The sequence below is a fragment of the Paramisgurnus dabryanus genome, chromosome 10 (genome assembly GCF_030506205.2).
Source record: "Paramisgurnus dabryanus chromosome 10, PD_genome_1.1, whole genome shotgun sequence".
Lineage (NCBI taxonomy): Eukaryota > Metazoa > Chordata > Actinopteri > Cypriniformes > Cobitidae > Paramisgurnus > Paramisgurnus dabryanus.
Genome location: NC_133346.1, coordinates 11,553,444 through 11,567,258, shown reverse-complemented (window position 1 = coordinate 11,567,258; position 13,815 = coordinate 11,553,444). Strand labels below are relative to the sequence as shown.

The 13,815-nt window shown below is 37.4% G+C and overlaps 1 protein-coding gene and 1 long non-coding RNA gene across 2 annotated transcripts in view; one reads left to right on the top strand and one right to left on the bottom strand.

Moving 5' to 3' along the window:
- The window catches only part of LOC135740439 (uncharacterized), a 193,977-nt gene extending 193,614 nt beyond the window's left edge, over positions 1-363 (top strand). The window contains exon 4 of the long non-coding RNA XR_010529184.2: positions 67-363. This is a non-coding gene — a long non-coding RNA (uncharacterized lncRNA). The remainder of the gene's footprint in view (positions 1-66) is intronic.
- Positions 364-2,806: 2,443 nt separating this feature from the next.
- On the bottom strand, positions 2,807-10,329 carry zpld1a (zona pellucida-like domain containing 1a). The gene is made up of 10 exons (XM_073815939.1): positions 10,194-10,329; positions 9,892-10,112; positions 9,063-9,244; positions 8,644-8,716; positions 7,147-7,244; positions 6,722-6,802; positions 6,356-6,527; positions 5,090-5,186; positions 4,165-4,194; positions 2,807-3,868 (listed from the first exon to the last, which is right to left on the bottom strand). The coding sequence occupies exons 1-10, from the start codon at positions 10,297-10,299 to the stop codon at positions 3,693-3,695; spliced, it is 1,236 nt and encodes a 411-aa protein (XP_073672040.1). The 5' UTR covers positions 10,300-10,329; the 3' UTR covers positions 2,807-3,692.
- Between the last annotated feature and the right edge of the window lie 3,486 nt (positions 10,330-13,815).

The window sequence follows — 13,815 nt, the reverse complement described above, 5'->3', positions numbered from 1 at the left end:
CTATCTATCTATCTATCTATCTATCTATCTATCTATCTATCTATCTATCTATATTTCTGTTATTAGGATTCAAAAGGTGTCAAAGTTGAGGCTGGTATGAGTTTGAGGGTCAATGACAAGTCAATGGGACTAATCCTTAAATCTTATACTGACATTCAACCCTTCTGTGGAGACTTTTATCAGGAAATTGTGTCAAGACAAAGTTAGATCTCTTGGTGAGGAGGGTTACATTAACATATCACCAAGGAAACAGCAGTCTGTATTGACACCAATATTGTAACAATACTATTTTTTAAATTAAATGTGAATACCATGGTAATTTGGATATAATATATTTGACCATATTCTGGTATCATGGTATTTAAATACATAAACATAAGATCATACATGTCCCAAAAACTGCAGTGTTGACGCTGTGTATGTCCAAAAAAAACAACATGGTACCATTTGGGACTGTTACTTTGTTATGACAATTATATGTGCCTTTATGGAGCTAAGTTTTAAAAACAATTAATCTTTTCTTTTATCCTTTGATTCTGTCTGATCATTTATTTCATATATTGCATCTCCACCGCCTCAGGAGAACAGGGATTATCCGCAGATGGATTGTTTGTTTTTCAAATCCAGTGAGGAGAGTACAATCTGTTCTATCAATGCACCTTTTTACCCAGAAATCTTCAGAATAAATTGGTCCACTCCAAGATCCCATTTATTTTTGTCACTAATGTCGCAGACAATAACAGAGAATGACTTCAAAGGTCTCTGCTATGGATACAGACTCTTTGTTTGCCTGGTGTCATGAGGGCTACAAATATTGTAAAGAGCTTGGATTTTTCTAAACATTGCCCAGAGGAACAAATATTTCTCAGATGTTGCTCTGTCCCCTCAGTAGACCTAATATAGATTTCACTCACATTTTATTTACTGTACCAACTATTTTCTAAAAATGGACACAATAATTAGACATTAATTTTGTTCATGGCAGGGTCACAAATGTTAATACACCTACTATCAGAAAAAAATGGTCTGGGTGGCACAGTGGCTAGAAGGTCCCCGGTTTAAGCCCTGGCTAGGTCAGGTGATCTTTCTGTGTGGAGTTTGCATGTTCTCCCTGTGTCAGCGTGGGTTTACTCCGGTACTCCGGTTTCCTCCCACAGGCCAAAACATGCAAGTTAGGCAAATTGTCCCTCCCCCAACCTGTGTCTGGATTAACTTGTCTCAATAAAACTTATATGTGTATGAATTGACCAGTTCACGCCATGAATATTGCTATAGATGCTGAAATGGCATAAAGAATAAAGAAAGAAATGGTCACAAAATTATCCCAAGCCATCACTGGGACAGTATCCCATTAGAAAAGTCTTAATATACATAGGGGTGCGAGGGGCAAAAACTAATGTGGGGTTAGTTGTAACACGGACTGTTTACATTGTTGCATAAGGTTAAGGGTTTTGTTTTTCCGGTATTTTTTTCACGCTGCCAAAAGACGATCTCCCGCAAATTATTGGAAATGTATAATGTTTTACCAGAGAGTTATTGATGAACGAGTGTTTTGGTGGCATAAGTATATTTTTTCATCATATGATTTTTTTCGGTTTCTAAGTTGGGTCTGTAAGATACCAAATCCAATGCTATGTCATATTAATCAGTGTCTTGTTGACTAAAACACAGCATCGTTTTGAAATATGTCTGCAGCTCTTAGCAACTTTTATGGTGGGCTTGAAAATATTTTGATCCAGCGGGGTTAATTGTAAAGTTGTGTTACAACAAACCCCTCAGCACTTACGATATGAAAACCGCTAACGTTAGCGTAATCTTTGCGTTGTTTTAAATAGGCTACTACATGAATGATTGCTGGCTGCCAACAAAATAAATCTGCCTGTCTTATCAAAAATCGTATGTTACATTTATTTCTGTTCATATCTTTAAAATTGATTGAATAAGGTCACATCAAAGATTAAAATCATCATGAAATAAATGGCTAAAATCAGCTCATTATCTCAGAATTTGATTTTGAAACTGTAGTATTACAGACTGGGTCACATATAAAAAATGTTTTGTCATCATTGTGCTCCTTTTTCTTATATATTTAGACATTTGTATCCATTTATAATTGAACTATTGTTAGAAAAGGGTTGGATGAATGAATACAGTGTGGAGACATGTCTATTATAAACAGATATATAAACAATATCCACTTCAAGTATATAGACAAAAAAATTTGCCTGCAAACGTAATTTTTAGCAAGTGTTACAACTAACCCCCTGCCTGTTACAATTAACCCCACCTATGGGGTAAGTTGTAACGTTTGCACTTCTGTCACGTTTGGTGTAATTGTCCAAGAATGATAAGTACTAGAAAAAAAACTTCAAATGTTCATTTGTAGTAGAGATGTGTGTGCTGCTTGTGTAAAAATATAATTAATCAAACTCAAATATTTTTTGAATGATTGAGCCAAAACCAAAAAGCGTTAGGTGGTGCCCCGCTCTCCCCTATTTACGTACATAAATGTATACATTTGTTATCAATATGTACCTTTGAGGTACTAATTGGGTGCAAAAATCTTCATTTGTTTTCTATTTAATCTCATTGGTGTCTGTTGGAATAACTGAGATATTAAAAGGATCTTTGAATCATGCATTGTAAATTGTGTGATGTTCAGTTTATAATTCGAATATCTAAAAACAAAATATTCACAGTTCAGACACACATCTGAATTTTATTTATTGTTAAAAATGATAAAATTACTACCCAAAAATACAAATGGAACAAAATTGGGGAATAATACATAAGCTGGTGTGTTGTTTTCAGACATGATTTCAATTGAAATATTTGATACAAAAGAATATCTAAACGTGAATATAAGAGTATGTAAAACTAACTGCTAATACTCATTAACGTTGAACTGGTATCACTGAGACATGTGAACACTAATGAGTAAAAACAAATGGAATTAATTAAAACTAAAAATATCTTAAATAGTGTTCTCATCCACCACAATCAAATAACATACTGCAAACTAGGTTGCTTTTTGATTTAATTAAATTTGTTCCCTATGGTCTCTCTCCATCTCTCTCTCCTTGTAACTCAAACTAATTATTGCAAAGAGTAATACAGGGTCCCTTGATCCTTTGTGCCGATGATGAATAGACCACTCACATTCAATCCTGTTGACTTTAATATTCTCACTCAACTAGAAATATGTGTCAGGCTTGTGTATTAGATACCTCTGCTTGTGTTCCTGGTGTAACTGATCTTAAACCCTGCAAAAATACGGCGAAGAGTTGAGGTATAACTGTAACTGTATCTTTAGCAACAAATTAAATATATGTATAAAACATTTCACTGCTCTGTCCATTGTTTAATGTACAAGTGCAATTAAATAATTATTCAGCTGTATTGAAGTATGCGTTACATACTGCACGATCACTCCTGATATCAACTTGATGGGTCAGATGTTTTTCTATAGGAATATAGAAAAGAAATGTGGTGCTCTTGTGTAGTTACAGTGATAGAAATAGCCGTATTGATGTTGGGTATTCATAACAGCAGCAATTTTATGTGTCGTGTAATAGAATGATATTATTTCCCATGTATTTCATGATTATGTTTACTGTAATTGCAGAGCTCTCCAAAAGTAACAGGTATTGTTGCATTGTTCAGCTGAAACACAATTTTTTTTGTGTGTGTGTTTAGCTGAAAGCCGGGTTGTGGGCTCCTGTCAGGGCTGTTTGTGGCGTCTGGTTCCCCTTTAGCAGCGTAAGAGACAGGATGAAGAAACACATGCTCATAACGGCAAGGATTGCGATGGCAGAAATCAAAGCGCTCGTAACCGAATTCATTTTGAACTGTGGCCCGTTTAACTGTGCTGCAACACACAGAGAGAAACACACAGTGTGTTAGACAAACTTCAAATGTAACCCACTTACTCACAATCTTGCGGTTGCTTTGCTAAAACTCCCCTCTATTAACTTCTCACTGTTTGAAACCCTTCAACTCATCATTATTTTAGTCACAGGTTTCAGCCTCGGAGGAAATAAAGTCCTTCATATTTTCCAGGAGGGAGTAAAGCTGTTTTATCCTGCTTTATAAATTGTGCACCACGGAGATTTAGGATTTAGCTCCCTTTCAGAAGAGCTAAATGGGAGGAAGAAAAGGGCTTACCTATCTGGGAAGTATTGGTGGAAGTTTCATCTGTTGACAAAGGTAAATTGATTTAGTGGAATGACAAATCTAAAGCCTATGTATCACATACAAAAAAAGCAATTTACAATGCAGTGTTTTTAAATCCACAACATAGATGTTTCTATAACTATCAGGGTTCCCACACCTTGGTTAACTTCAGATTTAAGGACCTTTCAAGGACTTTCCAGGACCAATACCCTCAAATTCAAGGACTAAATGTGGGGACACATTTCAAGTGAGAGCAAGGTTACATCGTGTTACCTTTTAAGATACATTGTTACAGTTCCCTTGTGAGGGAACTCGCACTGCGTTACTGCAGTGACGCCTCCAGGGGAAAGTGCGTCTGAATGTGTATGTCAAATTCAACCAATGGTGAGGCTTAACGACAAAGACAGGGTGACGCAGGAGCCAGGAATTATATCGCTATCTGAAATATTGCCAAATACGGCGTTATAGGGACGCAGGAAGAATGGCAAGGGAGACGCAGCGTCTCATTCCCTTCTCAGGAAACAACAGTTACATACGTAACCCGAGACGTTTTCATGCGTCAAACACAACTATGCAAAAAAGCATTTTGGTATGAATCAACATTCGCATGCAGAAGATATAAGCATTTAAAGCGAACAGTTTAGCACGTGTGCTTCAAAGGCTAGAAATGTTATGATATTATCCTACACTACACAGGGAATAATATGGATTTTTTTCTTGCATAAAATAGATTCAAGCACCTTCAATGGCCTGTATCTATGTATGTATATTTTCAAAAACTTCCCAGAGCTTTAAATTTCCCCCCCAGATTCACAAACTTTCAAGGATTTTAAGGACCCGTGGGAACCCTGCACTATGCTTTACCAGTTGAGCTACAAAAGAAGTAAATACAGGAGCTACAATTGGGTTATCATACCACTTCTAGTGATAATGGGTCCTGCTGTTATGACTGCGTTGTCAGAGGCCGTTCCAGTTCTTTCCGACACATCCCTTTTCTTCCTTTTCCCACAGATCTGTCAAGATGACATCATATACGACAAGTAAAAAAATAAGCATAGCAGCAGCTATTATATTATAGGAACAGTGTGAAAATGCATTGATGAGAAGATAAACATCAAGCCAATGCAATACAAATTTTCGCATTATATCAAAAGATGCATTTGGCAACTTGATTATTCAACTTATCACATATTTAAGAAAAAAATGTCAAAATATGTACCCCAGCCATCATAGGAGCTGTACCCATTAAAAAAGTACCGATAGAGTAACTTAAAGGTACCAAATGTATACATATCTGTACCTAAATATACATATAATAACCTTTTTAAAGTGTACTGCCCCAGTGACAGCTTGGGTGCATGTTTTAACCATTTTTTTCCAACAGAGTATATATCATGACCACTGTGTTGCAAGTGTCATGGTTTCCTAGTTAAATGACATCATTTCATTAAGTATTACTTATTTACTTATGCCCATTTTAATTTTGACATAATTTTGTTTTAATGGATTTTTTTTACTTTTTTACTACAGTAATTTGCTCATTACTCTACGTTCACTAAATATCCGTTACAGCCAATGAGTTTCTTGTCATTGCCGCAGCTTTGTTGTTTAGCAAATTATCCATTACCACTTAAAAAATGTCATTTGTTGCAGTTATATTCTCACGCATTACTCTTGAAGTATAGAAGATAAGCTTATGAAAAAGATAACAGGCACAATTGTTTTCTATAAACTCACATAGACCTGAACACGCACAAACCTCAACATCGATAAATTCATTAAGTGGAAAGATGAGCTCTTAGCGTCACCACAAAACAAATAACTACCAGACAGCGATAACAAAAACATCAAACGCATAAATAAATAAAGCCAGCACAATGCAAAACCAATTGCCTTATAACAGTAAGCACATCATTTATTCAGTGCATGCAGGGACTTCACAAACCCTTCAGCAACGTTGTTCAGTAAAAAATTGCTTGTTCTGACAACTCTTTTAGGCTGGCCTGTGACTGTTGATGTGTATTTATGTAAATTTCTTTCTAAGGGAAATTCACATGTCTTATCTGTGACATTAAAAGCCCAGTGTGATGAATAACATTTTATTGCTTTTTGATGTTGAAGTTGGTTTTATGTTTTCATTGTTTTCTCTAAATAGGTTATAGTCACAGGCAGCCACCCTTACAGGCATCAGCATAGGGCAGTCATCCGCCCGGCACAACTTGGTTACACAGTGCAGAAAGACGGTGGACATCTTCTGGTTCTTGTGCTTGACAAAGCGAAACACCTCAAAGGAGAAGCGGCCCATCTGGCTCTTCCCATTCTCGAAGACGGTTGTCTGCGGGTCCTTATCACATCTGCTGTAAAAGAAATGCTTTAGCATTACTCATAAACACGCAAGCACTTTCACAACAGAAACACACAAGCACAGGTGGGAATCCGATTTAGGAGCAACATACTGTACAGTCAAAAGCCACAAATTGATTGCAGTCTTGCATTGTCCCATTATCATCACCATCATCCTTGAAAAATCCGGAAAAAGTTAAATTACCCAAAGAAAAGGTCATATCGGAGAACATCATTAGGATTCCCGGAGGGCGTCGTGTAACAGTAGTCCATCAAAACATTCCACCTGTGAGGAGTGACATGCATCATTCACAAATACCAAAACATGGATGTCTGAATAAGAAATGTGTCCTATGTCTCAAAACTTGACCCTTAACAATTCACTTCATTCACTTTAGTGGTGCCCCTTGCCTGAGGATTATCTTTTATTGAGGAAAGCAGTCTTGCACGTATCAGATATAAGGGAGGACGTAACAATCCAATGACTCAGTCTAGCTGTCTTCTTAGCTTACATTTTTACCTCCATCAGATTTCATGGTTAATTAGACCAGCATTCAGTGTGTATGTCAGTATGTTTGCATTTAGGGCTCCCTGCAAGATACACGTGTGAGATATGTTACTGTAGTTCACCTCCGGTCTAGGTTGGTGGCTTTTACAGCGGCGTACACTCGTGTCTTCAAAGTAAGTCCAGCCATAGGCATGGCGAGATGCTGGACGTATGAGGAGTCCTTAAAAACACATCATCATAGGATAGAGTCATGCAAAGTTCTTATAATGTAACCCTGTCTGTGAAATGCAAGCTAAAGTCTCACAATCGGATTATAAGATTTGGAGCATCAAAGTTTGATTTCAATCATTGATTTTGATCTTTGACATGATCTTGCTCAGTCAATATTTAAGATATCAAGGTAATATTTTCACACAAATTGAAAACATTAAATCACAAAACAATAAAATGAGCTGGGTTCATACACTGGGACACAAATATACAAATTGTATTTAGATTGCAAGCCAATACTATGCAAAGTCATTTCAATTTCATGCGAGCCAGTGTAAAATTTAAAGGGACATTCCACTTTTTGGAAAATCTGCTCATTTTCCAGCTCCCCTAGAGTTAAAAATTAGATTTTTAACGTTTTGTAATCCATTCAGCTGATCTCCAGGTCTGCCGATACCATTTTTAGCATAGCTTAGCATAATTCATTGAATCTGATTAGACCATTAGCATCGAGCTAAAAAATTACCAAAGAGTTTGGATATTTTTCCTATTTAAAACTTGACACTTCTGTAGTTACATCGTGTACTAAGACAGACAGAAAATTAAAAGTTGTGATTTTCTAGGCTGTATGGCTAGGAACTATACTCTCCTTCTGGCGTAATAATCAAGGACTTTGCTGCCGTAACATGGCTGCAGCAGGCGCAATGATATTACGTAGCTCCTGAAAATAGTCCCCTGCTATTGAAAGTAAGTAAGGGGACTATTTTCGGGCATTGCGTAATATCACTACACCTGCTGCAGTCATGTTACAACAGCAAAGTCCTTGATTATTACGCCAGAATGAGAGTATAGTTCCTAACCAGATCTGCCTAAAAAAATCACAACTTTCAATTTTCTGTCGGTCTTAATACACAATGTAACTACAGAAGAGTCAAGTTTTAAATAGCTAAATGCTAATGGTCTAATCAGATTCAATTGATTATGCTAAGCTATGCTAAAAGTGGTACCGCCAGACCCAGAGATCAGCTGAATGGATTCCAAAACTCTAGGGGAGCTGGAAAATAAGCATTTTCAACTTTAACTGGTGTCTATTTTAAATCCATAAAGTAAATTCTGCGTATGCATCACTTTAATTCTTCCAAGATAGTAAATCATTTTCACTCAAATCAATATTGTATGTCCATTTCGTTATATTTGGCATGCGCCCATGCAATAAATGGGATAATGTATAGTCATTATTGCACCCTGAAGGTGATGTAATATGTTGTGGTCGTCATTCTGTAGTAATGACCGTACATTATCCCTTACTGTAAGCATTATTCTTTTCAACATTGAGAAATGAAAAAGTAATATTTTAAACATAACTGTCTCCCTTTTTAACCAAACAAAGATGTTCCAAGTGTACTCACGTTGTACAGGAGTAAATTCAAGGTGCTTATGAAAGTACCATTGCTGTCCTTTATTGATATCGCTGCGGCCGACCTTCAAACAAAAGAAGCCATTAAGTACATTATAAATATACTTTGCAGACCAATTAAAGTTTAACATGGAAAGCGTGTGTGATAGTTTTCCCTGATTTACTGCCGGATGTCCTTGTGATCAACTGTGCATTGAGTTTTACATCGTATTCGTTGTGCATGCTAATTTCATTACGCCTCTGGTAAACCTCTAACAATAAGTGCTAAACATTTTACAGCTTGCAGTCTGCGACAGTTTCATCTTCCAGGCAAACATCTTGAATAATTTAGTATGGCTTTTCTAAAAGGACAAAAACAAAAGCTTTATTGAATTCGATAATGTCTTCCTTAAGGGATTAATTCTGACTTACGAAGCGAGTTGCGTGTTATTGACCAGGTATTCCAAAGGGTAACTACAGCTGAACTTGTAAAGTAGTCCCGGCAGGTAACTGATGATCGTTGGGGGATCCGGAGTGTCGATGTATCCCGATATGCTTCCAATCTGGACCATCGAGACATTTCCATAGGCGTTGGGTCCCTGAGCCGTAGAGACCTACAAACAGTGCCACAGATGGGTGAATGCTCTGATACACAATCATATCACCTGTGCTGTGAAATGAATGTACTGTCACCTCTCTATAATCCTCAGCAAAATCCTTTTATCAATCCCGAGTGTCACACAACCAAACCAGATAAATCCACCCTACCGGAGATGTTCTTCATTTGTCACGCCAAAAGTCGACATTGTTTTTATTGTAGTACTTGTATTGTTCTCACTAAATAAGAATAAGTGTAGCTCAATTGGTATAGCATTGCATTAGCAGTGCAAATTTGATCCCAGGGAGCACACTGATAAATGTGAACTTTGAATGGACTGATTAAAGCATCTGCCAAAGGTCATGGGAACACAGTGTGCCGTGCATTTAAATAATTTGTATATTTTTTCATTTGGTGCCAAATGCAAAAAAAAGAAACTGTAGCCTATGCATTTAGCAGATGCTTTTATCCAAACTAATGCACAGTGCATAAAAGCATTACGAGTATGTGCATGCCCTGAGATTTGAACCCATGACCCTTGCATCATATTTAAAGGAATACCTGGATGATTATAATATATGGTTCTCTGTTCTGTTATGATTCATGGTGCAATCCTTCTTTCAATCTCACAACAAAACAGCAACTTACTGTAAAGTGTCTTACCATTAGTAAGTTTCCACAGGCCTCAAGCGTGCTAAGACTGATGCTAAACAGCACAACTGTAGGAAAAGTGTTGTTGTTTATGAACCCTCGGCAGTGAGCATCACCGTGACGACCATTGAGTGCCAGATCGGTGTCTATGTAGCCGGAGAAGAGTACGGGGCAGAAATTAATCTTCAGTGTTATGGTTTGGACTCCACAGTATACGCTGATGTCCCGCTCAGCTGTGGATGAAGAATAAGGCGATTTAATAAATGATATTCAATAAACTCTGAATGTTTTTTATGTGTGTTTGGTTCTCTTACTGGGAAACCGGCTGTGAAAGTTGCCGTCACAGTTGAACCCATTGAATTGCGTGTTGACTATTGCAGTTTTACTTATAAGCAGAAGAATTACACATAAACGTTCCATTTCAACGCCCGGGGAAGACAATCTGTTTGCAATTTCTTTGGATTCATCTGAAATAAGAAAAGAGATGCATAATTGGTGCTTCACGTCGCAGTTTCAAAAGGTAATTTGATTGTCTTGTTCTGTAATTACGCTATTCGGTTTGCATGATGAATAAAACCAAAATGAGAAATGTGATATCTGTTTGTGCTTCTACCAGAAATAATGAGCCGAAGTGCATAAATTCTTAGAGAAAATTAGTAGACGAATCATCAAAGCTTTCTGGTTAATGAAGTTTGGTAATACATTCAAAAATATATATATTACTCTACATTTCCAAAACATAGCTTAATTAAAATTTCACTTCCATACGATACTTTAACAATTAATTTTCGATGCACAACACTCACCCCCTTCCACTTTTGACATCTCCCAATTTTAGCATCCCTCAATCTTGGTTTTTCAGACTCACCTGCTTCCCTGGCAGCTGTAGGATCAGCGATACTCCATCTGTTCACGGCCGCTGCGTGAGACCGACTGGATTCCCCAGCATCCCTGCAAAACCACTAGAAACACGGCCTTGCTCAGAGGGAAAAAAATTAAACATAAGAGATTCATTATTTGAACACGTCAACAGAAAAAGAGCTGTCTGGCAGAACATGGGAAAGTCCATCAAAAGTGAATGTGTTATACAAATCCTTTCACGGGCCCAGAAACATGAGCAGGTTTTGAAGTTTCCCACTCATATCCTTTCTGCTTGATCTTGCTCTGTCAGCGCTCACAAACGGCCCCACGCCGCATGTGGTCTGCGAGGGGGGAAATTATCTTTTCATCAGCTCCGCGACTGGGCTCATCGCTGACTGAGCTGGCCTTTCTGTGTGCCAGGACGGTCTGGGTCGAGACCAGGGTTGTCTGGACCCCTTAGTGGCTTTGTTTGGCTCGGCTCCGTCAGCACTTAGCCAGCCGACTCTTATGATGGCCGGCGGGGTCGGTGTCCCGCCTGTCTGGCCATGATCTTTTGGGCTGGCCCGTCCGAATCCTGGCCTTACATTACCTGTATATTGTACAGTGTATGAGAAATTCTCAAAGGGGCCAAATCTGGGGTTAAAATGGTCCCAAGCTGTCACTTAAAAAGGACCTAATATGTACCATTTGGGTACAGATACGTCTACATTTGGTACCAATATGTACCTTTGAGGTACTAATATGCATTATTTGGTACCAATGTGGACCTCTGGGGTACTAATATGATCCCCAGTGACAGCTAGGGACCATTTTTTTTAACCATTATTTTACACAGTTTAAGTAAATGATTGTGCTTGTTCTAAAACTAACATTTCCCTTTTGTTTGGCTTTACAGAAGACTTCTTCTAAAAAAGAGAAACACATACCATTTATGCATCATCATGTTTTGTGATTTACTCCCCGTTAAATTTCTTTATAAACTATTCTTGTTTTAGTATATAGTATGAATAACTGCTCTTACCTGATTGGTCAAAGCCAACAGAAATACAGAAATCCACATGCACTGCCATCCCAAAACCGCATATATCCAAAATCCAGCTTGGTTATATTATAAAGACATCAGATTGAGCGCTTAGCACCTGTGCCAGGACTCGGCTGCTCTGACGAAGTTCGTCTTGTGTCTTGGACTTTCTTCAGATGCCGGTGAGGGGAATTGTTGGCCTAGTGGAGCAATTCAGATAACTATCTCTATTTATGCAGTTCCAGCAAATGTCAATCTTTCATTTTTCACACTTGAATTCTGTATACGGAGGCCATAATGTTGTTTAACACTGACATAGACGTATTCACCTTGGCAAAATACCAGGGCAGGCAGAACTATATAACTAAATGGATTTTTACATGTAATAATGCACGCCCATAGATAAAGTTTCTCTATTATAGATTGGGAGACTCAATAGACGAGTGACTCTTTAAGGTGTCAGCTTAAAATGTAACTAAAAAAAGAATTCAAATCAAACAAATGGGACGATTGTTGACATATTGTAAGAAGACTTAATTTATTTTAGCTCACATAATTGGATTTGGGAATAGTTTGGTGATGTGTTTATACTACACAACTTTGACTTTTGATTTTAAACTTCAGTTTCTTGGCAAATCAGAGCACAGTTTATAAAAAATAGGAGACACATGAGATTACTGTTGTCTGGTATATGCAGGAGACTTTAATGTATCTGTTCTTCGTCTCAGTGCTGTCAATAAATTTCTTCTTGACAGCAATGAGATTAAATGGAGAACAAATAGAAACTGTGATGATGGAGACATTAAAAAAATCCCTTGGTTTTTCTCAAAAGCTTTTGGAGTTTTGTTTTGGAGAAAAATAGCATTTGAGAAAATAGAAAAGGGTTTGACATTCTTTGACCTCCTTCCATTCTCAAAGGATTATTTCTTTGATCTGCAACTTTTGTTAAATAAAAAGACCTGCGACATACAAAAGGTTTTGTTAGGGAAGCTGTGTCCTTGGACCATTTTAAAATCCTTTTAAAACATTTAAAAGCATGAAAATAAATGAATTGAGCTGGATATTTTTAAAGTGATGACTTGGGGAGTTTTATTAATCACTTTCACAGATTCAGTGATTTTGTTTGGGTTTATTTTAAACATTGAATGGAATGGTGAAATGGTATCTAACCTCAAAACAGGGTTTTCACGGGTCCTTAAAAATCCTTGAAAGTTTGTGAATCTAGGGGACAAAATGCAAGGCCCTGGAAAGTTTTTGAAAATATAAATACATAGATACAGGTCATTGAAAGTGCATGAATCTATTTTATGCAAGAAGTTTTCTGTAAAAAAAAAAATCCATATTATTCCCTGTGTAGTGTAGGATAATATCATAAAAATTCTAGACTTTTTAAGCACACGTGCTAAACTGTTCCCTTTAAATGCTTATATCTTGCGAATATTGATTCATACCAAAATGCTTTTTTGCATTGAAAACGTCTTGGGTTACGTATGTAACTGTTGTTCCCTGAAAAGGGAACGAGGCACTGCGTCTCACTTGCCATACTTCCTGCATCCCTGTAACACCGTCTTTGACAATATTTCAGATAGCGATATACATCCTGGCCTCATTTAAGGTGTTAAGCCTCACCATTGGTTGAATTTTGAATACACATTCAGACGCACTTACCCCTGGAGGCGTCCCCAAAGTGTCACCGCAGTGACGCAGCGCGAGTTCCCTCAAAAGGGAACTGTAACAATGTATCTTTAAAGGTATCACAATGTAACCTTGCTCTCACTTGAAATGTGTCCCCACATTTAGTCCTTGAATTTGAAGGTATTGGACCTGGAATGTCCTTGAAAGGTCCTTGAATTTGAAGTTAACTAAGGTGTGGGAACCCTGTTAAATCAAAACCAACAGTACGGACAATGGTGCACTGTCAAAAATAAACATACAAAGCTGTCACTGGGGCAGTAACCTTTAAAATACAAATATGTATCTTTTAAGTACTAATATGCACTCTTTGGTACCAAAAATTTACCTTTTTGAAAGGGTACTGTACCTTTATTTCTGAG